Source organism: Pongo abelii, chromosome 19, assembly GCF_028885655.2.
Source record: "Pongo abelii isolate AG06213 chromosome 19, NHGRI_mPonAbe1-v2.0_pri, whole genome shotgun sequence".
Taxonomy (NCBI): Eukaryota; Metazoa; Chordata; class Mammalia; order Primates; family Hominidae; genus Pongo; species Pongo abelii.
In genome coordinates this window covers 15,981,443-16,008,391 of record NC_072004.2, presented here as the reverse complement: position 1 = coordinate 16,008,391, position 26,949 = coordinate 15,981,443, and the positions used below count along the sequence as shown (strand labels likewise).

At 41.1% G+C, this 26,949-nt stretch overlaps 1 protein-coding gene across 1 annotated transcript in view; it reads left to right on the top strand.

Annotated features, from left to right (window-relative positions):
- Nucleotides 1–26,949, top strand: part of LOC129051223 (ubiquitin carboxyl-terminal hydrolase 6-like) — a 97,628-nt gene that overhangs the window by 61,059 nt on the left and 9,620 nt on the right. The window contains exons 43-50 of the mRNA XM_063718390.1: nt 4,677–4,861; nt 10,719–10,796; nt 12,955–13,075; nt 18,003–18,194; nt 20,185–20,473; nt 21,892–22,328; nt 22,997–23,089; nt 24,228–26,643. Of these exons, the coding sequence (XP_063574460.1) occupies nt 4,677–4,861; nt 10,719–10,796; nt 12,955–13,075; nt 18,003–18,194; nt 20,185–20,473; nt 21,892–22,328; nt 22,997–23,089; nt 24,228–24,401 (1,569 nt within the window). The 3' untranslated portion in view covers nt 24,402–26,643. The remainder of the gene's footprint in view (nt 1–4,676; nt 4,862–10,718; nt 10,797–12,954; nt 13,076–18,002; nt 18,195–20,184; nt 20,474–21,891; nt 22,329–22,996; nt 23,090–24,227; nt 26,644–26,949) is intronic.

The following is a 26,949-nucleotide window of genomic DNA, read 5'->3' as shown; positions in this document are numbered from 1 at the left end:
TGAGGCACTGCACCCGGCCCAGAAATTTATTCTTTCACCTTCTGGAGGCCAGAAGTCCAAAACCAAGGTTTCAGTAGGGTAGGGGCTTCCTCCAAATGTTCTAGGAGAGAATGCTTTCTTGTCTCTTCTAACCTCTGGTGGCTTCAGGCATTCTTTGGCTTGTGACTGCATAACTGCAATCCCTGCCTCTTCATATGGCCTTCTCTCTGTCTTTCTCTGATAAGGATACTTGTCATTGAATTTAGGGCCCACCCAGATAATCCAGGATGATCTCATCTTGACATCCTCAACTTAATTATATCTACAAACATCCTTTTAACAAACTAGGTCACATTTACTGGTTCCAGGGGTTACAACATGGATATACTGTTTTAGAGGCTACCATTCAACTCAACTACAGACACTATTTATCTTAGTATCAAAAAAATTAAATGCTGAGAAAAATTAAGTACCTAAGAATAAACTTTAAAAATGACACATAAGACATCTATATAGAAAATAAAATATTGATAGGAGTTAAAGAAGACTTAAATATTGGAAGGAGTAAACCATGTTCATGGATTAGAAGACTCAATATTTTAAGATATCAGTTCTCTACAAACTAATCTACAGATGACATATTGCACAATCCCAATAAAAATGCAAAGTCTGCATGTGTTCGTGTGTGTGTGTATGTGTGTGTGTGTGTGTGTGTGTGTGTGTGTGGTGTGTGAGTTTATAAGCTGATTCTCACATGTGGAAATACAAAGCATCAGGAATAACCAAGATACTCTCGAAAAAGAATAAGGTATGAGGATATCATCAAGATTAGATATCATCCAGATATCAAGATTTATTTCACAAAGATATGATACTTAATGTCATATTGGTACAAGAAAAGACAAATAGACCATTGGGATAGAATAGAGAGTCCAGAAACCAGTTCACAAATGTATGAACACCTGATTTATAACAAAGATAAATTGCAGGGTGATGAGAGAAAGACAGTTTTCTCAGCAGGTGGTGCTGGGACAATTAGATATCCATATGAAACTTGGCACCTTCCTTTCACCACAATTCCAGGTGGTCTACAGAGCTAAATTTGAAAGCAAAACAATGAAACAGCCCTTGGAAGATAATAATGGTGAATACATTCCTGACACTACTCGTATAAAAGAAAAGATTAAATTGGACTTCATTAAAATTGATAACCTGGCCGGGTGTGGTGGCTCAGGCCTATAATCCCAGCACTTTGAGAGGCCGAGATGGATGGGTCACAAGGTCAGGAGTTCAAGACCAGCCTGGCCAATATGGTGAAACTCCGTCTCTACTAAAAATACAAAAATTAACTGGGTGTGGTGGTGGGCGAATATAGTCCCAGCTACTCGCTAGGCTGAGGCAGGAGAATCGCTTGAACCCCAGAGGTAGAGGTTGCAGTGGGCCGAGATTATGCCATTGCATTCCAGGCTGGGCAACAGAGCGAGACTCCATCTCAAAAAAAAAAAAAAGTGATCAACGACACTAGTAATCAGTGTAATGTAAATTAAAACAATATTATGATATCAGTGCACTCACCTGAACAGGGAAAATTAAACAGACTGGCAGGGTTGCTAAGTAGAGCAACAGGAACTCTCATGCTGATGAGAATATAAATTAATACAACTACTTTGGAATACAATTTTCTAGTTAAAGATAAGCAGTTCTACCTGTAGGTATCCACCCAAAAGATATGTGTACCAGGAGATATGTACAAGAATATTCATAGCAGCGTTATCTATAGTAGCCCCAAAATGAACACATTACATGTCCATTAGTTGTAGAAGGGATTGGGAAGTTAAGATATATTAAGATAATAGAACATTATACAGGAATGAAAATGAATGGACTTGTAGTTATATCCAGTATAAATGAATCTCATAAACCTAATGTTGATGGAAAGAAGCCAGAGAAAAAAGAATTAGGCTAGGCACAGTGGCTCACACCTGTAATCTCAGCATTTTGGGAGGCTGAGGTGGGCCGATTGCTTGAGCCCAGGAGTTTAAGACCAGCCTGGGCAACATGGTGAAACCCCATCTCTACAGAAAATACAGAAATTAGGTGGCGTGGTGCCACACACCTGTAGTCCCAGCTACTTGGGAGGCTGAGGCAAGAGAATCTCTCAAGCCCAGAAAGTGGAGGTTGCAGCAAGCTGAGATCACACCACTGTGCTCCAGCCTGGATGACAGAGCTAGACCCTGTTTCAAAAAACAAACAAAAAAAACAAATTAAGTAATTCTATTTATAAATATAAAAACTTTTAAAACACGGAAAATGAAATCTAGTGTTTATTGACTTCTACATAGGATATAAAACTGTAAAGAAAAGCAAGAAAGTGATTACCGTAACATTTAGAATAATGGTTACCTTTGTGAGGAAGGGAGAATTTGTGATTTGGAGGAAGCAAATGGGAGGCTTTTGAGTGCTCACTATATTCTGTTTCTTAAACTCAGTGATAATGGAAAGCTAGTTGCTTTGTGATAATTATTTGAAATGTCCTTTTTTTTTTTTTTTTTTTTGCAATGGAGTTTCACTCTTGTTGCCCAGGCTGGAGTGCAGTGACACGATCTCAACTCACCGCAACCTCCGCCTCCTGTGTTCAAGTGATTCTCCTGCCTCAGCTTCCCGAGTAGCTGGGATTAGAGGCATGCGCCACCACGCCCGGCTAATTTTGTATTTTCAGTAGAGACAGGGTCTCTCTATGTTGGTTAGGCTGGTCTCGAACTCCCAACCTCAGGTGATCCACCCACCTTGGCCTCCCAAAGTGCTGAAATTACAGGCATGAGGCACCACGTCCAGCCAGAAATGTACGCTTTTACCTCTGATTTTAATTTTTCTCTGAATTAGTAGCCCTTGGTTTAAGGTTTCTTTTTTTCTTTTCTTTTTTTTTGGTGGGGGGGAGAGTCTTGCTATTGTCACCCAGCCCAGGCTGGAGTGCAATGTCACGATTTTGGCTCACTGTACTCTCTGCCTCCTGGGTTCAAGTGATTCTCCTGCCTCAGCCTCCCAAGTAGCTGGGACTACAGGCACCTGCCACCATGCCCAGATAATTTTTGTATTTTTAGTAGAGACAGGGTTTCACCATATTGACCAGGCTGGTCTCGAACTCCTGACCTCATGATCCGCCTGCCTCAGCCTCCCGAAGTGCTGGAATTACAGGCGTGAGCCACTGCACCTGGCCCTGGCTGGAAGTTTCTAACCATGTTAATAACTGGGAGTAGAATTTATCTTGGTAGTAACTGAGAAATTATGGGCCCTAGGGCACTAGGAGAAGTTCCTTAATGAGAGGATGAAAATTGTGTGGGTTTAGCTATGTTTTAAAATTTTATAAAATATTTGTACTGAATTCTGTCTGGATTTCTCTGGGTCTTATAATAATAGTAGCATATGAAATACGGTCTTAAAATTATGTATTTAAGCTTAAATGAAAACGACAAAATAAAATGCTTAATAATCTGAATAAAGAAGGGTCTTTTTACTTAGAAACTAGCTAACTTAACCCCTAGTGAGTTGACAAGTTGTTGATTTAGCTTTTCTAACTACTCAATAAATACCAAACTTCTTAGGGAATTAAATGTTCAAAGGTTCAGCAGCTTTGGATAACCTGCCACTCCCACCAACCATTCCATTATACTAAATGTTTATTAAACAGCCATTTCCAGGATAATTCTGTGCAGTATCTCTATATTAAGGAATATCATAAATATCTCTTTAACATACTCAAAGCAAATTTTTAAAAACTTTACCTTACTTTAATCCTATCCTGTATTTAAAAAACAGAAACAAAAAAAGATTAAAATCACTTAACTGCTTTTAGGAAGGTGGATAAGCTTGCTACAAAATAGTATTACTAGGTTTCACAAATCTCCAAAACTTTGGGAATTGCAACTCCAACAACCACTATCAACAGCTTATTCCTAGAAAACTATAGTTGAGAGAGTCTTTTTTTTTTTTTTTTTTCCACTGGCATCTTTTCATTTCTTTTTCTTTTTTGAGACAGGTCTCACTCTACCTTCCAGGCTGGAGTGTAGTGGCACAATCACAGCTCACTGTACCCTCAACTTGCCAGTCTCAAGCAATCCTCTCAACTCAGCCTCCTGTATAGCTGAGACTACAGACACATGCCGCCATGCCCAGCTAATTGTATTTATTTCTTTATAGAGATGGGGTCTCCCTACATTGCCCATTCTGATCTCAAACTCCTGGGCTCAAGGGATCCTCTTGCCTCAGCCTCCCAAAGTGCTGGGATTACAGGCATGAGCCACCACACCAAGCTTACTGGCATATTGTCTGGAGAAAGAAAGAGTCTTAATTGTTTAAAAGCCTTTAGCTATGAAGCTATTACTAGTTTTTACATGTGATTCAGTGTATGTGAGAAATGTTTATCAGAGAAAACTGTGGTTTGAATATATTAATTGCTGAAACCCAAGTTTGTTAGAATAGACAACGATTCTAAAACTGACAATACCTCAGCGCTTTTAATGACTCCACCATAACTGTTCTCTTTGTGTCAATAAAGATGGTTTTATAAACATAGAGAAGAATGTGATAGTGACTAATCTGAAACGGTGATAATGCCTGTCATTGGCAGGGTTAGAAGAACTAAAGGGAGGAATCAGAGGCCTGTCTTCTCAACTCTCTATTCTCGTTTATACATACAGATGAGGACAGAACTGTATTTCCTGTCACCTCAGGAGAATAGCCCCAGCCTCTTTGGAATGCCATTGATTGTTCCATGTACTGTACATACCCGGAAGAAAGACCTATATGATGCGGTTTGGATGCAAGTATCCTGGTTAGCGAGCCCACTCCCACCTCAGGAAGCTAGTAATCATGCCCAGGATCGGTGAGTTCAGGGGATCCATCTTAACCTGTGGTTTCCAAACTCTAGAAAAATAATTTATATGAATTCTACATGACTGATAGGACCCAGCCTATGGCAACTTAATCACTCTTGGAAGAACCACTCGGAGAGCATACAATTCAACCATTTGGTTTGATATTTGGAGTAGGAGAGATGATACAGCTTCCTTTTGCCAAACATTCTAGTGTCTAATAATCCTTCCATTCTCTAATCTTTTGCCTGGATTCGTCCTGCTAATGCTTCAAGTAATATCCTTGTCTTCTGTGTTGCAAAAGTAGAGAGTATGAATTCACCAGAAAATTTGCATAATCTCAGTCCTCTGAAATTCAGGATGAGAGTAACTGCATAAATGAACTCTGAAAAAGTCTCATGATACAAAAAATAATTCTGTTGGATTATTTCCATACCATGTCATTCTTTTTTCTTTTTCCCTTAGCATGTCATTTTAACGTGAAGTAATTTCATAAATCTAGATTAAAATAATTAACATTTTCTGTTTTCTTTCCCTTTTTCCTACCACTGTTCTATTTGATGAGTAAATGCATTTACTCTGAATAATTTTTGGGATTGTGATGATGTCTTATTTTTATCTCAGTCAAATTGTAGATCATTTTCTTTTCTTTTCTTTTCTTTTCTTTTCTTTTCTTTTCTTTTCTTTTCTTTTCTTTTCTTTACGACAGAGTTCTCCTCTTGTTGCCCAGGTTGGAGTGCAATGGCATGATCCTGGCTGACTGCAACCTCCACCTCCCGGGTTCAAATGATTCTCCTGCCTCAGCCTCCTGAGTAGCTGGGATTACAGGCATGCACCACCATGCCTGGCTAATTTTGTTTTTTTTGGTAGAGATGGAGTTTCTCCATGTTGGTCAGGCTGGTCTCAAATTCCCAACCTCAGGTGATCCGCCTGCCTCAGCCTCCCAAAGTGCTGGGATTACAGGCGTGAGCCACCGCACCCAGCCTGTAGATCATTTTCTTACCATCATGGTACAAATGAGAGTTCTGTTTTATGGTAACTAAAAAAAGTTCTTTACTTATTTGTTATGATATGGGGTCTTTTGATGATTAGGGTAGGGCTTAGGATAAATACATCTTTTTTTTTTTTTTTTTTTTTGAGACAGAGTCTTAATTTGTCACCCGGGCTGGAATGCAGTGGTGTGATTTTGGTTCACTGCAAACTCTGCCTCCAGGTTCAAGTGATTCTTACACCTCAGACACCTGAGTAGCTGGAATTACAGAGGCTTCCAACCACACCCAGCTAATTTTTGTATTTTTAGTAGAGGCAGGGTTTCACCATGTTGGCCAGGCTGATCTCGAACTCCTGGCCTCAAGTGATCAATACCAGTACCTCGGCCTCCCAAAGTACTGGTATTATAGGTGTGAGCCACCACACCTGGGCAGATTTAAATTTAAAGATTTAAATAAATCTTTATTTAAATAAATTATTTATTTATTTTTATTTTGTATTTTTTTGAGATGGAGTCTCATTGTGTCACCCAGGCTGGAGTGCAGTGGCATGATCTTGGCTCAATGCAACCTCCACCTCCCGGGTTCAAGCGATTCTCCTGCCTCAGCCTCCTGAGTCACTGAGATTACAGGTGCCCACCACCATGCCTGCCTAGTTTTTGTATTTTTAGTACAGGCAGGGTTTCACCAGGTTGGCCAGGCTGGTCTCAAACTCCTGACCTCCAGTGATCTGCCCGCCTCAGCCTCCCAAAGTGCTGGGATTACAGGAATGAGCCATCACGCCCGGCCAAAATAAGTTATTTAAATAAATAATTATTTAGAATATTTATTTTAAGATTTAAATAAATCCTAAAGGAAAACTGCAAATAATAGATAAGCAGTTTAGTTAACGAATGTTGTGTTTAGTAAAGATGAAAGTTGGACAAGATTAAATTTGAAGTCAAGTAATTGAATGAAAGAGCTTCTAGATGAGGGCTTTTCCCAGGACTTGCTAATGAATTGGATGTGGAGTATAGGGAAAGAGGAATCCAGGCTGACTTCTTTTTTTTGTGGGGGGGCGGGGAATGGAGTCTTGCCCTGTCACCAGGCTGGAGTGCAGTGGCATGATCTCGGCTCACTGCACCTCTGCCTCCCAGGTTCAAGCAATTCTTCTGCCTCAGCCTCCCGAGTAGCTGGGAGTACAGGTGCACGCCACCACACTCGGCTAATTTTTGTATTTTTAGTAGAGACAGGGTTTCACCATGTTGTCCAGGATGGTTTCAATCTCCTGACCTCATGATCCCACCTCAGCCTCCCAAAGTGGTGGGATTACAGGCCTGAGCCACTGCACCTGGCCCAGGCTGCCTTTTTACCCTGAACAATTGTTTGTGAATGGTGGTACCATTTAATGGAAAAAGGAAAACTGGGGAAGGAGCAGACTTTAGCAAGAAAAGTCAGGAATGAAGTTAAATTCAAGAAGTCTATTATATATTCAAGTGGGAAATTCACTTGAATGTCCTCTGCTGGAGATATAAATATAAATGTCATCAACAAATAGGTGGTATTTAAGGCCCTGAGACCAGATGATTGACATTTAGAGAGTGAGATTTAAATAGAGAAGATTCCCATGATCTATACATGAACTCTGAACTGAGTTCATATGCATTCTGACATTTAGAGATTGAAAAGGGAAAAAAAAGCATCAAAAGAGATCGAGGCTGGGTGCAGTGGCTCATGCCTATAATCCCAGCACTTCGGGAGGCCGAGGTGGGAGGATCAGTTGAGGCCAGGAGTTGAAGACCAACCTGCCCAACATGGCAAAACCCTGTCTCTACTAAAAATGCAAAAAATTAGCCAGGCATGGTGGTACATGCCTGTTATCCCAGCTACTTGGGTGGCTGAGGCATGAGAATCGCTTCAACCCTGGAGGTGGAAGTTGCAGTGAGCTGAGATCACACCACTGTACTCCAGCCTGGGTGACAGAGCAAGACGCTGTTGAGAGAGAGAGAGAGAGAGAGAGAGAGAGAGAGAGAGATTGAGAAGGAGCAGCCCGTAATGTAAGAAGAAAACCAGGAGTTAAGTGAAGGAAGTATTTCAAGAAAGGAGTGATAGTTGTTTCAAATGCTACAGAGGACTGGGAATTGCCCACTGGATTTGATAACATGGTCTTTGGTGATCTTTGTGAAAGCTATTTTAGTATAGGTAAAGGAGTAGAGATTGGAGTGGGTTAAACAGAGAATGGTCCTTTGGACATTAAAAAAGATAGCCAGGCATGGTAGCTCTCACCTGATTCTAGTGGTACTTGGTAAAGTTATGGATGAAATAAGAGTGGCCTGGAGTTGATGATTTTTAGAGTTGGGTAATGAATACATGGGGTGTTCATTGTATAGTTCTCGACTTCTTGAGTGTTTATGTCAATAAATTGGAAATTTTAGATGAAATGGACAAAATCCTGGAATTAAGGGTCTATGTAGAAGAGTGATTATTTTCAGGGACAGTGGGTAAAGAGGCAAGTGAGGATTTCAGGGCAGTGACTGGAGGTTTCTCTTGGGTGAAAGAATCATTAGAATAGGGATGTTTGAATAAGTAAGTAACCTAAAAAGATAGGAGGTTGTGGTTGCAAAGTAGGATACTGGGAATTGAGATTTTGGAGGCAGAAAAGTTTGTATTCACAAGGTCTAGAATATGACATTTGGAGAGGGTTTACATATGGGGTGGGGGAAGTTATTGTTGGAAGAGAGAAGACCAAGTTACTGTTGTATTAATTGCATTGATGTTGATGTCACCAAGGATAATAACAGGAGAAGTGGTGGAGAAAAAACACAGTGAACTGGGTGCTACAATCTTTAGTGAGTAAAGAAGATATGTACCTTCCAAGGAGGAATAGCCGGTGGCATAATTCAGTAGCACATGTTACAAAAAAGCTGGAATGTTTTAGAAAAGGAAGGAAGAAGAGATCATGTACAAGTGGCATAGGAATAAGGAAGAGATCTATTTTACCTCCAGGTTCTGGAATGTATTAGAAAAAAAAGTGCAGAGAGTAGTGTGTGGTGACTCAAGCCTGTAATCCCAGCACTTTAGGAGGCTGAGGCAGGAGGATCACTTGAGCCCAGGAGTTCAAGTCCAGGCTGGACAACATGGCAAAATGCCATCTTTACAAAAAATGTAAACATTAGCCAGGTATGGTGGTGCATGCCTGTAATCCTAGCTACTTGGGAGGCTGATGTGGGAGGATCACCTGAGCCCAGGAAGGTGGAGGCTGCTGTGAGCCATAATCATGCCATTGCACTCCAGCCTGGGCAACAAGAGTGATACCCCGTCTCAAAAAGAAAAATGGAAAAAGTCTGCAGGGGGAGCAGGATTCTCAAGAAAGCCAGGCTTCATTCAGTTAGAGCAAAAGGTAAAAGAAATTTTCGGAAGAGAAGTGCTGCACAGCTTTCTGTGAGAGTGCTACTCGGTTGTTTTATCCTGTTATCTTTCTTTTGATTCCTCATTTATTGCTGGCCTGAGTTGGACATGGTACTAGACAGTACAGTCTATCAGTGATCATTCACTGGATGAGTTATGCAGAAAGATGGGAACTCCTATGCCAGATGTGATTCTCACTTTTGCCCTTACAGTGACTCTTTATCATGGTTTCATTACCTTTAATAGCCCATGTAATAACTCCTATCAGTTGCCAGATGAGCTGTAAAGTATGCCACTCTTATGTTATATTCCTTGCATTGCTTCCTTCTCCCCCACCCCCAGCTTTATTGAACTATAATTGACAAGTAGGAATTTTACATGCATCTAAGGTGTACAGCTTATGTTTCAATAATACGTATAAATTGTTGCACTGCTCCTTGTTAGGGCAAGGATGAGTAAATTTTTTTAAAAGTTGGAAAATCCACAGGGCCATCTTGACATAATCATTGGCAGTTAAAAGAAGTTACTCCATGGTGTATATGTGCCACATTTTCTCAATCCAGTCTATCGTTGTTGGACATTTGGCTTGGTTCCAAGTCTTTGCTATTGTGAATAGTGCCGCGATAAAACATACGTGTGCATGTGTCTTTAGAGCAGCATGATTTATAATCCTTTGGGTATATACCCAGTAATGGGATTGCTAGGTCAAATGGTATTTCTAGTTCTAGATCCCTGAGGAATCGCCACACTGACTTCCACAATGGTTGAACTAGTTTACAGTCCCACCAACAGTGTAAAAGTGTTCCTATTTCTCCACATCCTCTCCAGCACCTGTTGTTTCCTGACTTTTTAATGATCGCCATTCTAACTGGTGTGAGATGGGTGCAGCACACCAACATGGCACATGTATACATATGTAACTAACCTGCACGTTGTGCACATGTACCCTAAAACTTAAAGTATACTAAAAAAAAAAGAAGTTACTCCAAAAATGGTATGTAGCTTATAACTCTGAGTAGTTAAGGCAGTACTTAGCATGTACCACATCAGCGATTCTGATTCAAGAAGACTTCTAAATATACAGCTTTCTGCAATGTGTCAGTGTTCTTGTCATGGAAAGATCTAATTATTTTAGTTTAATGTGAATTAAATCCTCTGATAGAATTAAGGCTGAAGGATAATTGGTATTTGATTTCATGATTAGCTTATCTTGTAAAATTTTCATGGGCCACATGGCTCCCTTAGAGACATCTGGCAGTCGTATGTCTACCCTTCTGTAAGCCCAGATAGAGGATGGGAAGCCAGAGTGTATTTGGTACTGGGCTGCAGCTAATGGATTAGGGTAAGTAACGTTGAGCTGTCAACATGAGCATACTGCTGTGACAAATGCCCCTTCCTAGGATTACTTCAAGAGAAGATGAAAAGGAGTTGGACCTCGAACCAGAAATGCTTCTTACACTCTTTTTGTTCTCTTCTCTTTCCATGATAACAGTATCGGCTGTCAATATCCATTCACTCTACGAGTTGTGCAGAAAGATGGGAACTCCTGTGCTTGGTGCCCAGAGTATAGGTAAAGTGACCTGCAAAAGAATTACATTAGTAGAATTTCAGCTTTAGATATGATACAGTTTTCCTAAGATTTCCAATTTTGAGAAGTAAATAGTGAATAATGAGAAACTCAAGAATTGTGGCTGGGCACGGTGGCTCACGCCTGTAATCCCATCACTTTGGGAAGCCGAGGCAGGTGGATCACCTGAGATCAGGAGTTTGAGACCAGCCTAACCTGGTAACACCCCATCTCTACTAAAAATACAAAAATTAGTGGGGCGTGGTGATACGTGCCTGTAATCCCAGCTACTTGGGAGACTGAGGCAGGAGAATCACTTGAACCCAGGAGGCGGAAGTTGCAGTGAGCCAAGGTTGTGCCATTGCACTCCAGCCTGGACAACAAGAGTGAAACTCTGTCTCAAAAAATGTTTTTCACTTCCTTTTGAGGTCAATAGATAAGTTTTGCTTTTGAGACTTAGCTGGTTTTATAAACTACAGTCCATACCAAATTCATAGCTTGTGATAAACATTTATTACTCTATAACTTCACCTCTCCTTTTTTGTTTTGTTTTGTTCTGAGATGGAGTCTCACTCTGTTGCCCAGGCTGGGGTGCAGTGGCTCAATCTTGGCTCACTGCAACCTCTGCCTCCCAGGTTCAAGCAATTCTCCTGCCTTAGCCTCCCGAGTAGCTGGGACTACAGGTGCACACCACTGTACTCAGCTAATTTTTGCATTTTTAGTAGAAATGGGGTTTCGCCATGTTAGACTGGTCTCGAACTCCTGACCTCAGGTGATCCACCCACCTCAGCCTCCCAAAGTGCTGAGATTATATGTGTGAGCCACCATGCCAAGCTTCTCCTTAAATATAAATAAGTTTGCCAGTTCTGAGCACAGTAGATCTTAGTCTTTACTAGACTTTGCTGGAAATCTGTTCTTGGTTTTTAAAGAGTTACAGAGATTGATTGGTCATTACTGTTACAGCAGGGAAAGTGCCTAATGATACTAAAGTCCACCTTTAGAGAACTGCGATAGACTTAGTAAACTGAGTCTAAAGTAGGCATTGGTCGGGCGTGGTGGCTCACGCATGTAATAACAGCACTTTGGGAGGCGGAGGTGGGCAGATCATAAGGTCAGGAGATCGAGACCATCCTGGCTAACACGGTGAAACCCCGTCTCTACTAAAAATACAAAAAATTAGCCAGGCATGGTGGCGGGCACCTGTAGTCCCAGCTACTTGGAAGGCTGAGGCTGGAGAATTGCTTGAACCCGGGAGGCGGAGCTGGCAGTGAGCCCAGATCGTGCCACTGCACTCCAGCCCAGGTGACAGAGCGAGGCTCCATCTCAAGAAAAATAATAATAATATTAATAAAGTAGGCATTGGAACCATGACTTTATTATATCCTCCTCCCCTACCCCATCTCCCACTCTACCGCTGCAACTCTATAAACTTTTTTTTTTTTTGAAACATAGTCTCACTCTGTCGCCCAGGCTGGAGTGCAGTGGTATTACCTCAGCTCACTGCAACCTCCGCCTCCCAGGTTCAAGCAATTCTCCTGCCTCAGCCTCCCAAGGAGCTGGGATTATAGGTTCCCACCACCGTGCCTGGCTAATTTTTGTAGTTTTAGTAGAGACAGGGTTTCACTATGTTGGTCAGACTGGTCTCGAACTCCTGACCTCAGGTGATCCACCCACCTCGGCCTCCCAAAGTGCTGAGATTACAGGCATGAACGACCATGCCCAGCCTCTGTAAACTTTTATATGCATTTATTTAAACTGCCATTTTACAAACAAGGAGCTAGGTGTTATACCAGATAAATTGTCCTACCTGAGAGCATTAAATAACTGAATTTGGAATTTCTTGCATGCTGTAGTATCTCAAACAGTCAATTCCCATGTCATTTATTTACCATAAAGTTCACATCTTCCTGTGATTAACAGATGGTTATCAAGTACTTTGTAAAAATAAAGACTTGAAAAGTGAAAAGCATGATTCCCTGAAATGATAATAATTATTAATAAGTATCCCTACATTTATCAGAGTCTGAAGTTAGAAGCCCATGACAAATTGTGAGGCCCAAGAGGAAAGCAGAAAAGTAGGAAGGGAGAATATTTTTTATTAAGAAAATTTAAATTCCTTCATAATTATTTCTTCCTCTGTGGATCTTTCCCCCCTTTTTAGATTTTGCAGAGGGTGTAAAATTGATTGTGGGGAAGACAGAGCTTTCATTGGAAATGCCTATATTGCTGTGGATTGGGACCCCACAGCCCTTCACCTCCACTATGAAATGTCCCAGGAAAGGGTAAGTGTTTAGGGCCGCCATAAAATGGTGGATTTTATATGGGAAATTTCCCCCAGTGTAAATCTTAGGCCATTTCTGTTTGAGACAATTTAAAAACAACCAGAAAAGCCTTCATTGGCATCCTCTATGGCACCTAATATATTGACATGTTTGCTTGAGCTTTTTCATTTTCCAGCTTCTGAAGTTCATTGTATTGGGGCATTGTCTTTGTCCATTTTGTGTTGCTATAACAGAGTACGTGAGGCTGGTAACTTATAAAGAAAGGAGGTTTACTTAGCTTACTGTTCCACAGCCTGGGAGGTTCAAGGACATGGTCCTGGCTTCTGGCAAAGGCTTCTGTGCTGCATCATAACATGGCAGAGAAGATCAAAGGAGAACAGACACAGGCAAGAGGGAGGACCAAACAGGAGATCCTCGCTTTCTAACAGCCCGCTGTCTTGGAAACTAAGTTCTCAGAAGAGAACTCACTACTGCAAGAATGGCACCAACCATTTATGAAAGTTTCACCCCTATGACCCAAACACCTCCTACTAGGCCCCACCTCCTAAAAACACCACATTGGGAATCAGATTTCAACATGCATTTTGGTGGAGACAAATAAACCATATCCAAACTATAGCAGGCATGAAATTTCAAAAATATTAATCAGTGAACCTTGAAACCAAACTGTGTCTGGCCATGGCGTATCAATAAGCATCTCTCTGTTAAATATTATTGAAGTTGCAGCATTTGGTAATCACAGTTACTTAGTTCAAATGTGTCCCAGGGCTATAGCTGCTACCTTTAATAGGCATAGTGATCAGAAAAGTTAGAGAAAGGATTGAAATGTTTCAATTTTGGGTACCTAAGAGCACATCTCAATGGCCACTCCACACTTCACATTCTTCTATTGTCACTGTCTGGCCAGAGCAATTTTTAAATTTTGAAAATGTTGCTTCAGAAATAATTTTAACTCCATACCTAAAAATGTTCACCTCAGGCAGTTTTTAATCAACCAAATATTATTTGAAAGGTAAAGACATTAAGAATCTGATAGAGAGGTAAAAGCCACAGAGTCAAAGGGGTTCCTTAAGTCACATGAGGAATTGTAGTGGTTTTTGCATTTTTATGGCTCTTGATAGGCAGAAATTTCCTTTACTATTTTTTAAAGCATTCCCTTTGGATAAGTTAGTAATGGTAACTGACTTTTCTGTCTTGTTATTCTGTGGAGGACTGGGGAAATTACCAATTCTAGACCTAGTTTCCTATTTAGATCCCAAAATATGCCCCACACACCAAGGCTCCTGGGAGCCCTTTCTAGCCAGGAATAAGTATAATTTGTGGATACTTGTCAAATGAAAGATCACTAGGCTAAAGCTAAAGGAAGCTGAAGAGAAACTAGTGTTCTAGATCATGCTCACTAGCAAGGAGGGAAAATTTTACCAGTTGATAGATTCATAAATCTTTGTCAGCACAAAATCTGACAGGGCATTATTCTGACAAGACATTACTGTCAATGATGATAAATTATTTGGCTCTATAAATCTCTTCCCCTTTTTAACAAATCCAGTGTGCAATCTGAAATGCTCTTTAGGACATCCTGCTTGTAGGAAATGGCCTACATGACCTGTTAAATCTCACCCTACTTCCACTTTCAGTGATGCACTTAGGATACCATGGAAAGGAAGGGCTATTGATGCCTTGCTAGGGAGTGGGGCCATATGCCTAATCTGGGCTCCACTGCATGTAGAGTTTCTGCATGTGCTTAGAAAGTCATGTAGACAAAAGAGATACCGTGGTTTAAATTGGGATTATTGCCCATATGCTTTATATTTTTTATTCCAGTGATTTCCCTTTTAGGAATTTATCTGAGGGGAGAATACTCTGTAATTACTCCATAATTTGCAGGCAGATATCATCATAGCATTTTTTAGGAGAGTAAAAAGTTATTAACAACTTAAATTTGTCTCACATTAGAGGAATGGTTAAATAAAGCATGGTGTATTCATTGGATAAAATATAATGCAGTTGTTGAAAATGATTACCAGGGGTTTTTGCTAACATTTATGGGAACATGCTTATGATATGTGAACATGTTTTAAAAACAAGACATAAAGTTGCATGTACTGGAAATAATACCTTCAATATTGAAAATAATACTATTTGGGAAAAAGGACAGAAGAAAATCTGCCAATATTTTGACAGTGGTTGCCTTTGTATTAAGAATATAAAAGGATCCCCTGCCTTTTTACATTTTTCTCTGCTTTCCAAAATTTCCACATGAATATTATACTAGTAATCAGAAAAAAATAGAGGGACAATCACTCTTATCCTTTTTATTTCTCTCCTGTTTGGACCTCAGATTCCTCAGTAGAAAATTAAACTAGATGCCAGCCTGGGCAATATGATGTCACCCTGTCTTTACAAAAAATGCACAAATTAGCCAGGTGTGGTGGTGTGCACCTATAGTCCCAGCTGCTTGGGAGGCTGAGGTTGGAGGATTGTTTGAGCCCAAGAGATCAAGGCTGCAGTAAGCTGTGATCTCACCAGTGCACTCCAGCCTGGGTAACAAAGCAAGACCCTGTCTCAAAAAAAAAAAAAAAAAAGAAAGAAAGAAAGAAAGAAAAAAAGAAAATTAAACTAGACAAATTCTTAGGCCTCTCTCTTTTTTTAATAGTCTTATATGGAAACTATTACTTCATTTCCTGTGTTTTGTGTTAAGATGAGCTTTAAAGCAACTCTGAAAAGAAGAGGGTGCCTATAAGTAATTTATAGAGTGTTTAAACAATAGTAGAGGATCTAAGCATGGATCCCAAGAGGTAAAGGGAATCTTTATCACTTTGGGAAATTTTACTGATAAATAGAAATTATTGTCAGTACAGTCCACAAATATGTTTTTTATCAGCCTTCTTTCCTCCCTGTCTTCATCTAGCACTGTAGCCTGTGTTCCACAGAAAATATAGTCAATAAAAATCAACATTCTTTACTAGCTTACTCTAATTTGTGGTTGGCCATAAAGTATTCCTGGTAGAGATAATAGAGATAATATTTAACTGGCTATGAGAAAGGAAACACTATCGTATATGATACACCCCTTTTTCTACTCATTGCAACAACTATGATACAGCATGTTTGCTTTTGAGGCACGTCAGTTTTTTCCTTGAGTGACCAGTTCAAAAGATGATGACAGTTAATATCTTGTTACTACAGAATTTGTACTCAAAAAAGAAGTCTATAACCCAAGTCCAAGCCAGATTTCCCTTTCTAAAAAAAGAATTTTCCTCTAAGTTCCCCTTTTTAAATGAGCTTTTTAGCCTGGATAGTTATGCAGTGCTAGAACCTTAACTGCATGATCAAACCCAACCTTGCTAGTTTATAACAGCATTTGACAGCCTCGTGACTCTCATATAGGGAAAAAGTCTCGCCTGAAAAACCCATGCTAAGCTGAATGTCCTGAGCTGTGCCAATTTGTATTCCAGGCAGCCTGAGGTTCCCATCATGAGTTTCAGGAAGGGAAATTCATGGAGGAGGTTCACCTCTGGAAGGGAGGAGCAATAAATAGGGTGGGTGATGGACATATGTGATGTTTGCCACAGAGAGGCAGTCAGTGTGGGCCTTGTGGTCCGGGCTCTGCTTTGGGACACAAATATATACTGTGTGAAGTCTTATGGTAGCATTCATAACCCTGATGATTCACCCACCTTCCCATACATTAGAGGGACAAACAGAAGGATCCCAGCTCTATGGTTCTTGATTGTTTGTCAGGTAGCAGCCAGGCATGGAGAGGGAAAAATTCTTTCTTTTCTGCTGCACTCTAGATCCTTCTCTCCTTCTTCTTCATTCTACACCACCCCCAACATACATCCATGCACCCCGCCCATTCTTTGCTCTCTCTCCTTTCTTACACTTAACTCCTTCTTGCTCCACAGCCTAACATGCTGATTAACAGGACCCCAAAGGTTTGGGTGGGTATTAGGGGCCTTCTCAACAAAAGCAGCACACTCTTGAGCTTGTTCTTCCTTTTGTTGCCATCTCAGATAAAAAGGCCCCATGAGGGAAGAGACAGATAATTGTAGACTTGGTATTCTGATAACTCTGTGATACATGGGATCAGATGCAAATGAGTTGTACCCTGTGGTGTTTCATGCTCTGCTGTGTTGTCTTCTCATGGTGAGCTTTTCTGTGCCCTTATTTCATCCGGCTCTGGTTTCTGTGTTTCACGTTATTTCTCCTAGCCTCTGTAAACTCTGCAGCATACTAATAATGCTCTGGCTTTCTGGTTAAAAATAAATGGCTTACAATCAGCACCCCTGGCTTGAGGGCCAACTCACATGTAATCCCTTATAAGATTCCAAAGTTGTTAAATAAATGCAATTCGTTTTGTTTTTGTCATTTTGAAGCATTCGAAAATTTTTCAAGAAAAGCTATGGTCATATAAATAGAAATTTTATCCAGAATGTTACGATGTAACATTTGTGAATAAATGTGTAGGTGCTGTATTTGCTCAGACTCTAGTTTGGGTTGTGTTTTCTTTTCCCTTTTTTTTTGAGACAGGGTCTCTCTCTGTCATCTGGGCTGGAGTGCAGTGGCATAATCACAGCTCACTGCAACCTCTGCTCCCAGGCTCAAGCAATCCTCCTGAGTAGCTGGGACTACAGACGTGCGCCACAATGCCCAGCTAATTTTTAGATTTTTCTTTTACAGAGACAGGGTCTCACTCTGTTGGCCAGGCTGGTTTCCAACTCCTGGACTCAAGCAATTCCCCCCACCTCGGCCTCCTAAAGTGCTGGGATTACAGGCCTGAGCCACCATACCCAGCCAGTTGTATTTTCTTTTTCCTTATATAGAGTAAAAGAAGGGTGAGTGACCGAGAGGTTGATGCATAGCTATATCACCAGTTTAAATGCCTTCCCACATACCCCTTTCCTCCTGTTCCCTCTACCTACAGGTTGTAGATAAGCATGAAAGTGTGCAGCAGAGTCGGCGAGCGCAAGCCAAGCCCATCAACCTGGACAGCTGTCTCCGTGCTTTCACCAGTGAGGAAGAGCTAGGGGAAAATGACATGTACTACTGTTCCAAGTGTAAGACCCACTGCTTAGCAACACAGAAGCTGGATCTCTGGAGGCTTCCACCCTTCCTGGTATGTTACAGTCCTGCCTCTGAGAGAGCAGGAATCTAGCATAAAAGAAAGAAGACATGAACAAACAGGAGGTTTTGTTATTTTTGAGAATAAGACTTTTCCTGCAGCAGCGTTTAAAACACTTTCTGTACAAGGTTTTTATGTTGAATACAGAGATGAATCTGTCTACAAATATTTGGTAGTTCCTTTTCCTAAAAAGCTTATAACCTAGAAGAAGAGATCAATCATGTAGACCAGTAACTGCAATTCAGTGCGATGTGAGAACTGCCACAAGGGGTACAACGTGGTGAATTTGAACTTCAGGAGAGGTTGAACTTCTGGCTCTGTGGAGAGAGGAAGCTTAAGCTAGCCCTTTGTGGACTCTAGAAGAGCAACTGAGCCCGGAGCCCCCAACACCCACTGCACATAGTCATGTGGCTGTGGCACGCTGCTGAGTTGAGTGTGTGTGCACAAGCACACCAGTGCACTAGGGCCTGCGTGTTCTTTTAGATTTAATTTACTTCTGCCTTCTCCCTTCATGGATTAGGAGACTGTCCTTTTGTTTGTCAGGAGAGTTTGAAGTGACAAATCTTCCTATTCATTAAGATCAGTGTAACTGTAAGGTACTGGCATATTTTAATCAGATATTTATATGTATTTTCTTTTTTTGTTTTTTTGAGACAGGGTCTCACTGTGTCACCCAGGCTGTAGTGCAGTGTTGTAATCTCAGCTCACCGCAACCTCCACCTCTCGGGCTCAAGTGATTCTCTTGCCTCAGTCTCCTGAGTAGCTGAGATTACAGGCGCGCACCACTACCACCCGGCTAATTTTTGTACTTTTGGTAGAGATGGGGTTTCACCATGTTGGCCAGGCTGGTCTCGAATTCCTGACCTCAGGTGATCCACCCTCCTTGGCCTCCCAAAGTGCTGGAATTACAGGCATGAGCCACCGTGCCCAGCTGTATTTTCTTATTCCATTCATGTCTCTGTCACACTACTCTGTGAAGCTGAATGTAGGTTTTTCTTAGACCAGAACAGCTTCCTAGGGAATGATGCACAAGAAATTAATAACACTGGTTGTCAGCTAGCTCCACAGATAGGAACTAGAGGGAAGGGGCAGGCTTGGGGACAAGGTGGGTGACGGGGAGGGGGAGACCTTTTTTTTTGAGATGGAGTCTCACTCTGTCGCCCAGGCTGGAGTGCAGTGGCAAGATCTCAGTTCACTGCAAGCCCCACCTCCCGGGTTCACACCATTCTCCTGCCTTAGCCTCTGGAGTAGCTGGGACTACAGGTGCCTACCACCATGCCTGGCTAATTTTTTAGGTGTTTTTTATTTTTATTTTTTGGTAGAGATGAGGATTCACTGTGTTAGCCAGGATGGTCTCGATCTCCTGACCTCGTGATCCACCCGCCTCAGCCTCCCAAAGTGTGGGGATTACAGGGGTGAGCCACCACACCTGGCCGAGGGGGAGACCTTTTAAAAAAACTGAGGTATAATTAACATACAATTAAAAGCATAGATTTTTAATATCCAGTTTGATGAATTTTAACAAGTATATATTTTCATATAATCATCAAATAAAACAAGCAGAGCAGTCATGTAGCCCAGTAACTGCAATTCAGTGTGATGTGAGAACTGCCACAAGGGGTACAACGTGGTGAATTTGAACTTCAGGAGAGGTTGAACTTCTGGCTCTGTGGAGAGTGGAAGCTTAGGCTAGCCCTTTGTGGACTCTAGAAGAGCAACTGAGCCTGGAGGCAATACCCACTGTGCAGTCATGTGGCTGTGCCACACTGCTGAGTTGAGTGTGTGTGCACAAGCACACCAGTGCACTGGGGCCTCTGTAGAGGCCTTTATGAAACCATATTTTTGAAGTCTTTAAAAAATAATGAAGAGTAAATGTTCTGTTATATACTCCCAAACATTCACATGTATTTGACTTGTTTTTTCCATGTAAATTTTGTATCTTCAGAATGCTTTAATGCGATGTTTTCTACCTTTGCTTCTCCAGATTATTCACCTTAAGCGATTTCAATTTGTAAATGATCAGTGGATAAAATCACAGAAAATTGTCAAATTTCCTCGGGAAAGTTTTGATCTGAGTGCTTTTTTGGTATCACGAGACCCAGCTCTCTGCCAGCATAAACCATTCACACACCAGGGGGATGAGCTCTCCAAGCCCAGGATTCTGGCAAGAGAGGTGAAGAAAGTGGATGCACAGAGTTTGGCTGGGGAAGAGGACATGCTCCTGAGCAAAAGCCCATCCTCACTCAGCGCTAACATCAGCAGCAGCCCAAAAGGTGAGGCCTGGGGGCCTTATGCAGTTGCTTTCTTGGGACTCCTGTAGGCTACATATGTTTCTCTGTCTTCTGTTCTGGAACATCAGGTTGGTTCAGTGGAAGGAACCTATCTGGAATCAGACCTATCTGTATTTAAGCTATGTAAGTTTTAGCAAGAGATTCAGCCTCCCTGAATCTATTTTCTCATCTGTAAAATGGAGATAATGCCAGGTTTACAGAGTTGAGAGTTTGACACATGGAGAGTAAAGCACTTCACACAGTGCCTGATGTATGGTAAACAGAAATGGTAGCTGCTGTCTTGTCCCCTTATAGTGAAAGTTCTGAGGTTCCCCATCTTTCAGGGGGTCTAGAGGATCAAAACTCTTTTTTTATTTATTTATTTTATTTTTTATTTTTTTGAGACAGGGTCTCACTCTGTCACCCAGGCTGGAGTGAAGTGGTGCAACACAGATGACCGCTCACTGCAGCCTCGACCTCCTGAGGTCAATCAATCCTCCCACCTCAGCCTCCTGAGTAGCTGGGACTACAGGCATGCACCACTGCACCTGGCTAATTTTTGCATTTTTTGTAGAGACGGTGCTTCGCCATGTTTCCCAGGCTGGGCTCGAACTCCTGCGCCCAAGTGAACCTCCTGCTTCAGCCTCCTAAAGTGCTGGGATTACAGGTGTGACCCACTGTGCCTGGCCCAAAACTATTTTCATAAAAATACTAAGACAATATGTGCCTTTTCACTTTTATTCTCTCACAGATGTACAATGGTGTAAGAGACAACATGACATGGAAGAATATCGTTACTTTGACAGTGAAGTCTGTGCTAATGTATTGTACTTTTTCATGCCTCAGTTTAGTTTCTAATACAGAAAATATTGATAGATAAAATTCACATAAAAGTTCTAAAGATTCTCAATAATTTTTAAATGTATAAAAGGGGGTAGGGGTAAGAGGCTATAACCAAAAAGTTTAAAGCCTTACAGGATTTTTGTGAGTCATAGAGGTAACAATGGACAGCAAGAAATTCCCAGTACCATGCCTAACAATAGGAAGTTCTCAGTAAATGGTGGTCACATTTTTTGTCTAATTTTACAAAGGGGAGGAATATGTATTTGGAGAACTCCTTACTCTAATAGTTAGATTTTTTTTCAACTGAATCTGACATAAATCATCTTTCTGCTATTTTCTGAGTCCCTATAATGTACTTTACATTTTCAGGACATTGTTGCTTATAGGGACTCGGCATTGAAGAAGACAAAAATGTAACTTACTGGCTACATAATAGGAACTAAAGGGTAGCCAGTCACGACTCCCCTGTCTTTACCTTTGTGTGTACAGTTGTGAAGCTAACCTCAGAGTTAGCATTTGGGGCTGGCTTACTTTGTGACATTTGGATTTGTGAATCTTTTCTTCTGTCCTGTTCACAGGTTCTCCTTCTTCATCAAGAAAAAGTGGAACCAGCTGTCCCTCCAGCAAAAACAGCAGCCCTAATAGCAGCCCACAGACTTTGGGGAGGAGCAAAGGGAGGCTCCAGCTGCCCCAGATTGGCAGCAAAAATAAACTGTCAAGTAGTAAGAAGAACTTGGATGCCAGCCAAGAGAATGGGGCTGGGCAGATCTGTGAGCTGGCTGACGCCTTGAGCCGAGGGCATATGCAGGGGGACAGCCAACCAGAGCTGGTCACTCCTCAGGACCACGAGGTAGCTTTGGCCAATGGATTCCTTTATGAGCATGAAGCATGTGGCAATGGCTGTGGCAATGGCTACAGCAATGGTCAGCTTGGTAACCACAGTGAAGAAGACAGCACTGATGACCAAAGAGAAGACACTCATATTAAGCCTATTTATAATCTATATGCAATTTCAGTAAGTGGTTTATTGTACGGTTTTCAGAGAGTGGTCCGTGTTTTGTTCACTTGTCTTCATGTATTCATGAGCAAGTATTTTTCAGGTCCTGCTTGTTTCCTAGCATTGAGCTTAGTGATAGACAAAGTTAACATAGAAATCTGGGTTTGCCCAGGTGTAGTGGCTCACACCTGTAATCCCAGCACTTTAGAAGGCTGAGGCAGGAGGATCGCTTGAGCCCAGGAGTTTGAGACCAGCCTGGGCCCCATCTCTACAAATAATTTTAAAATGGAGCGACGTATGGTGGTATGTGCCTGTGGTCCCAACTACTTGGAAGGCTGAGGCAGGAGGATCACCTGAGCCCAGGAGGTCAAGTCTTTAGGGAGTTGTGATCACTCGACTGCACCCCAGCCTGGATGATAGAGCAAGCCCCTGTCTCAAAATAATAATAATAATAATAGTAATTACATTATAAAATGATTGTTTATCCACACAAGACTTGGAGCTTATGACTTTTGTGTTTTGCTTTTTGCTTATTTTGGTTTTAGAGAAAGTTAGAGGGTTCTAAAATATTTTCTCACCTACTGATCATTTACATGATCAGTGTTCTTCTGCTCAGATCTTAGTGCTATATCCTGGCCATAGTACAGTTAACTACTAACATACCTCCACTCTCTTATCTCTTACAGTGCCATTCAGGAATTCTGAGTGGGGGCCATTATGTCACTTATGCCAAAAATCCAAACTGCAAGTGGTACTGCTACAATGACAGCATCTGTGAGGTAAACATTCTCAATCTTTGAATGAAAGTTAGAAACAGAATATCAACAGAACTGGGGAACATTTGTTGAAATAATGGACTATCTCTTGAATAGGAAATAGATATTTCTTTTAGAATCAATATATAGATGCTGTCGGTATTAAAGGAACAAAAGTGATATGCAGAGTAGGGAATGAAAACATGAGTAGTGAGGAAAAATAAAGAGTTAGTTGACCGGGCACAGTGGCTCATGCCTGTAATCCCAGCACTTTGGGAGGCTGAGGTAGGCTTAGGAGGTGGATCACTTGATGTCAGGAGTTCGAGACCAGACTGGCCAAAATGGTGAAACCCCATCTCTACTAAAAATACAAAAATTAGTTGGGCATGTTGGCGCATGCCTGTAATCCCAGCTACTCGGGAGGCTGAGGCAGGAGAATGGCTTGAACCTGGGAGGTGGAGGTTGCAGTGAGCCAAGACTATAGCACTGCACTCCAGCCTGGGCAACAGAGCAAGACTCTGTCTCAAAAAAAAGAAAAAAAAAAAGGAGTTAGTTAATGCAAAAAGCTCCTATCTTCTAGACTGTTAGAATTCGATGGGGTTGGGCTGAGTGCGGTGGCTCACGCCTGTAATCCCAGCACTTTGGGAGGCCAAGGAGGGTGGATCATGAGGTCAGGAGATCGAGACCTTCCTGGCTAATATGGCGAAATCCTGTCTCTTCTAAAAATACAAAAAATTAGCCAGGCCTGGTGGCACATGCCTGTAGTCCCAGCTACTCAGGAGGCTGAGGCAGGAGAATCACTTGAACCCAGGAGGCAGAGATTGCAGTGAGCTGAGATCACACCAGTGCACATGAGCCTGGTGACAGAGTGAGACTCCATCTCAAAAAAATAAATACATACATACAAAATAAATAAATAGAATTTGATGGGGTTTTAGGTCATTCTGTTTTGACTTGTCTGTGGTCAAAATATTTTCCCCAAAGCAAACATTGGAAATAATGGGGCTCATTTTAAAGGGGCAGGTGTGAGACAGCCAAACTAGTGAGCTTATTGGAAGCAATCAGGTTTAGTAATTACAGAGGGTTGGTCTTCCCTTTCCTGGCAAGGATTTAGAGCCATAATAGCGATGGCTTTTTGTTAAAGGTTTTCTTGCCCTTTCAGGAATGTCACCCTGATGAAATTGACACCGACTCTGCCTACATTCTTTTCTATGAGCAGCAGGGGATAGACTATGCACAATTTCTGCCAAAGATTGATGGCAAAAAGATGGCAGACACAAGCAGTATGGATGAAGACTTTGAGTCTGATTACAAAAAGTACTGTATGTTACAGTAAAGCTACCACTCTGGCTGCTAGACAGCTTGGTGGTGAGGGAGATGACTCCTTGCCAAGCTGTACTTGGCAAAAGTGTCACTGAAAGGCAAGCTAAATGTAGTTATTTTATCCTGTTAGAATACAAATTCTAATTAAAATAGTTAACTTTAAGAGTAGCAATAATTTTATTTTAAAGTCTCATACAAGTTGTCCGATAGAGAACTTTCAGGCAGATCCCACCATTAGCCTGCAAACAAAAGGTTTGGCACCAGCCACCTGGGACCAAATAAGAATTCAATTGTGCTTGTCCAGATACGAACAAATATGTAGTGAGTATAGAGTTTACCAATAATCATAACAAATATTAAAGATTTCCTTGGAGTCAAAGTAAAAAACAAAAAATTGTAATGTTGTCTAGGGATGACATGATATGCTACCTCCTTCTTCCCGAAGTTTATTCCATTATATTGACAAGATGGAGAAAGCCAGATCATGAAGGTGTGCAAATGATTCTTACGGCACGGGCGAGGATTTTTCAATTTATTTTTTAAAGTTTCCATACCCTTTCTTTGTCTTTCTTGCTTTTTGTTTTTGCCGTTGTGTTTATGTTTGAGGCACAACCAGTCATTGGTGGCAGGGGCATAGAGTGATCAGTCTGAAAGGGAGGCTCTCTTAAGAGCTATGTGCCTTCCACCCAGAGGGAGACCCAGTAGAAAGAAAAACATCCTGGGAAATCCAGCTACCATGGCCCTCCCAGTGGAGGCATCTTACATTTAGGATACTTCAAGTATCCTCAGAAATGTATTCTGCACCCCTGGCCCTGCCCATGCTGAGGGAAGGGAAGCAGTTGCCAATATTTGCAGCATCTTCACGTGCACATGTTGCAACAAGAGCTTCTGGGAAAGTAAGCGGCATCAGAGCTAGATCACGTTTCGCAATTAGTGGTTGTTCTTTTCTGTGTTTATTTTGCACTTTAAAAAAGAGAGAACACATGCAAATGAACTTGCTTGTGTGTATTTGATGGCTCTAAGGGCTATAAATTACAAACAAAACACGTCCCAGACATTAGGAGTTCATAAGTATATTTAATGAAATTGGTGGTTTTAGGAAGTCAACTTTAGTTTTGCTTTGTTTGCATGTTCACTAATTTTTTTATTTTGATATTTGCCTTTTTTTTTAATTTTACAGTAGTCATTGAAAGTTATGTTTCTTTGTTTACTTCGTTTTTGCTCTAATTATTCAAGACTGGAACAAAAGTATAAATATTATTTATTTCAGGTAGAGTTTTTTTCATGTAGTTTTTTAATACATACTTGAAGGAAATGTTTCACCTTATTTTTGGGCTTTGTTTATTCATTTAGACCTTGCAAGTTGATTCTCATTAACTGTCAGATTCCACTAGCCTTTCTTCCTCATAGGTAGTAATTACCAGTGTAACTAAGCATTTGCGTTCTGATATCTGAGGCCAGTAACTATGAATATCTAGTTCTCAGAGCATTTGGAAAGGTTATCTGAAATGGCTACCTAAATTGAAATCCTTTTCAGAAAAAATATAATTGCAAGTAGGTAGGAGTGGCCTAAATTATCTAATGTAATAAAGTCAGACAAAATGCATACTTTATAGTTTCAAGATGTTCAGTATATAAAATCTGTCCATTCCTACCTGGACATGTCCCATTAAAAAGTGGAAGATTTTAAATAATTTCTTTACAGATGTTTTATTTAAGCAGGTAGCACAATCTACTAATGTTGTTTGCTCTGTGTTTGTTATACTGGTTGTAATTAATTTTTTTAATTCATGAACTAGCTGAAAATTTATTAAATTAACTATTAACTACATTCATCTTGTAAATTAATGTATAAAACTTGTTGACAATGCACTGGCTTTAGAAAGATGTTAATGTACATAAATAGAGTGTAAATAAAATAGTGTTGATGTACTGAAATATGAACTGTATAAAAAGTATTGGTAATTGTATATGGATGTACCTGTTTATCGTAACTGTTATCCAAACGAATTAAATACTGTGGATGCCTCTATGTGCTGTTTTTCCTCATACAAGTAAACACAGAATGTCAAACTCTTCAGCCTCCCTGTCTGTGATCCTGTTTTAATTCTCCTACTTGAATAATTTCTTTCTGACTTACAGAGGGGATGCTTCATCTCTGAGGTTGGAAACTCTGTAGAGCAGGATTCCCCAACTCCTGGGCTACAGACCAGTACCGTCCATGGCCTGTTAGGAACCGGGCTGCACAGCAGGAGGTGAGCCATGAGCTGTATTTATAGCCACTCCCCCTTGCTCCCATTACCACCTGAGCTCTGCCTCCTGTTAGATCAGCAGCAGCATGTCATTCTCACAGGAGAATGAACCCTATTGTGAACTGCACATGCTAGCAATCTAGGTTGTGTGCTCCTTATGAGAATCTAATGCCTGATGATTTGAGGTGGAACAGTTTTATCCTGAAACCATTCCCCCATCCCCCCAGTCCATGGAAAAATTGTCTTCCACAATACCAGTCCCTGGTGCCAAAAACGTTGGCAACCACTGATGTAGAACAAGATCCCTAC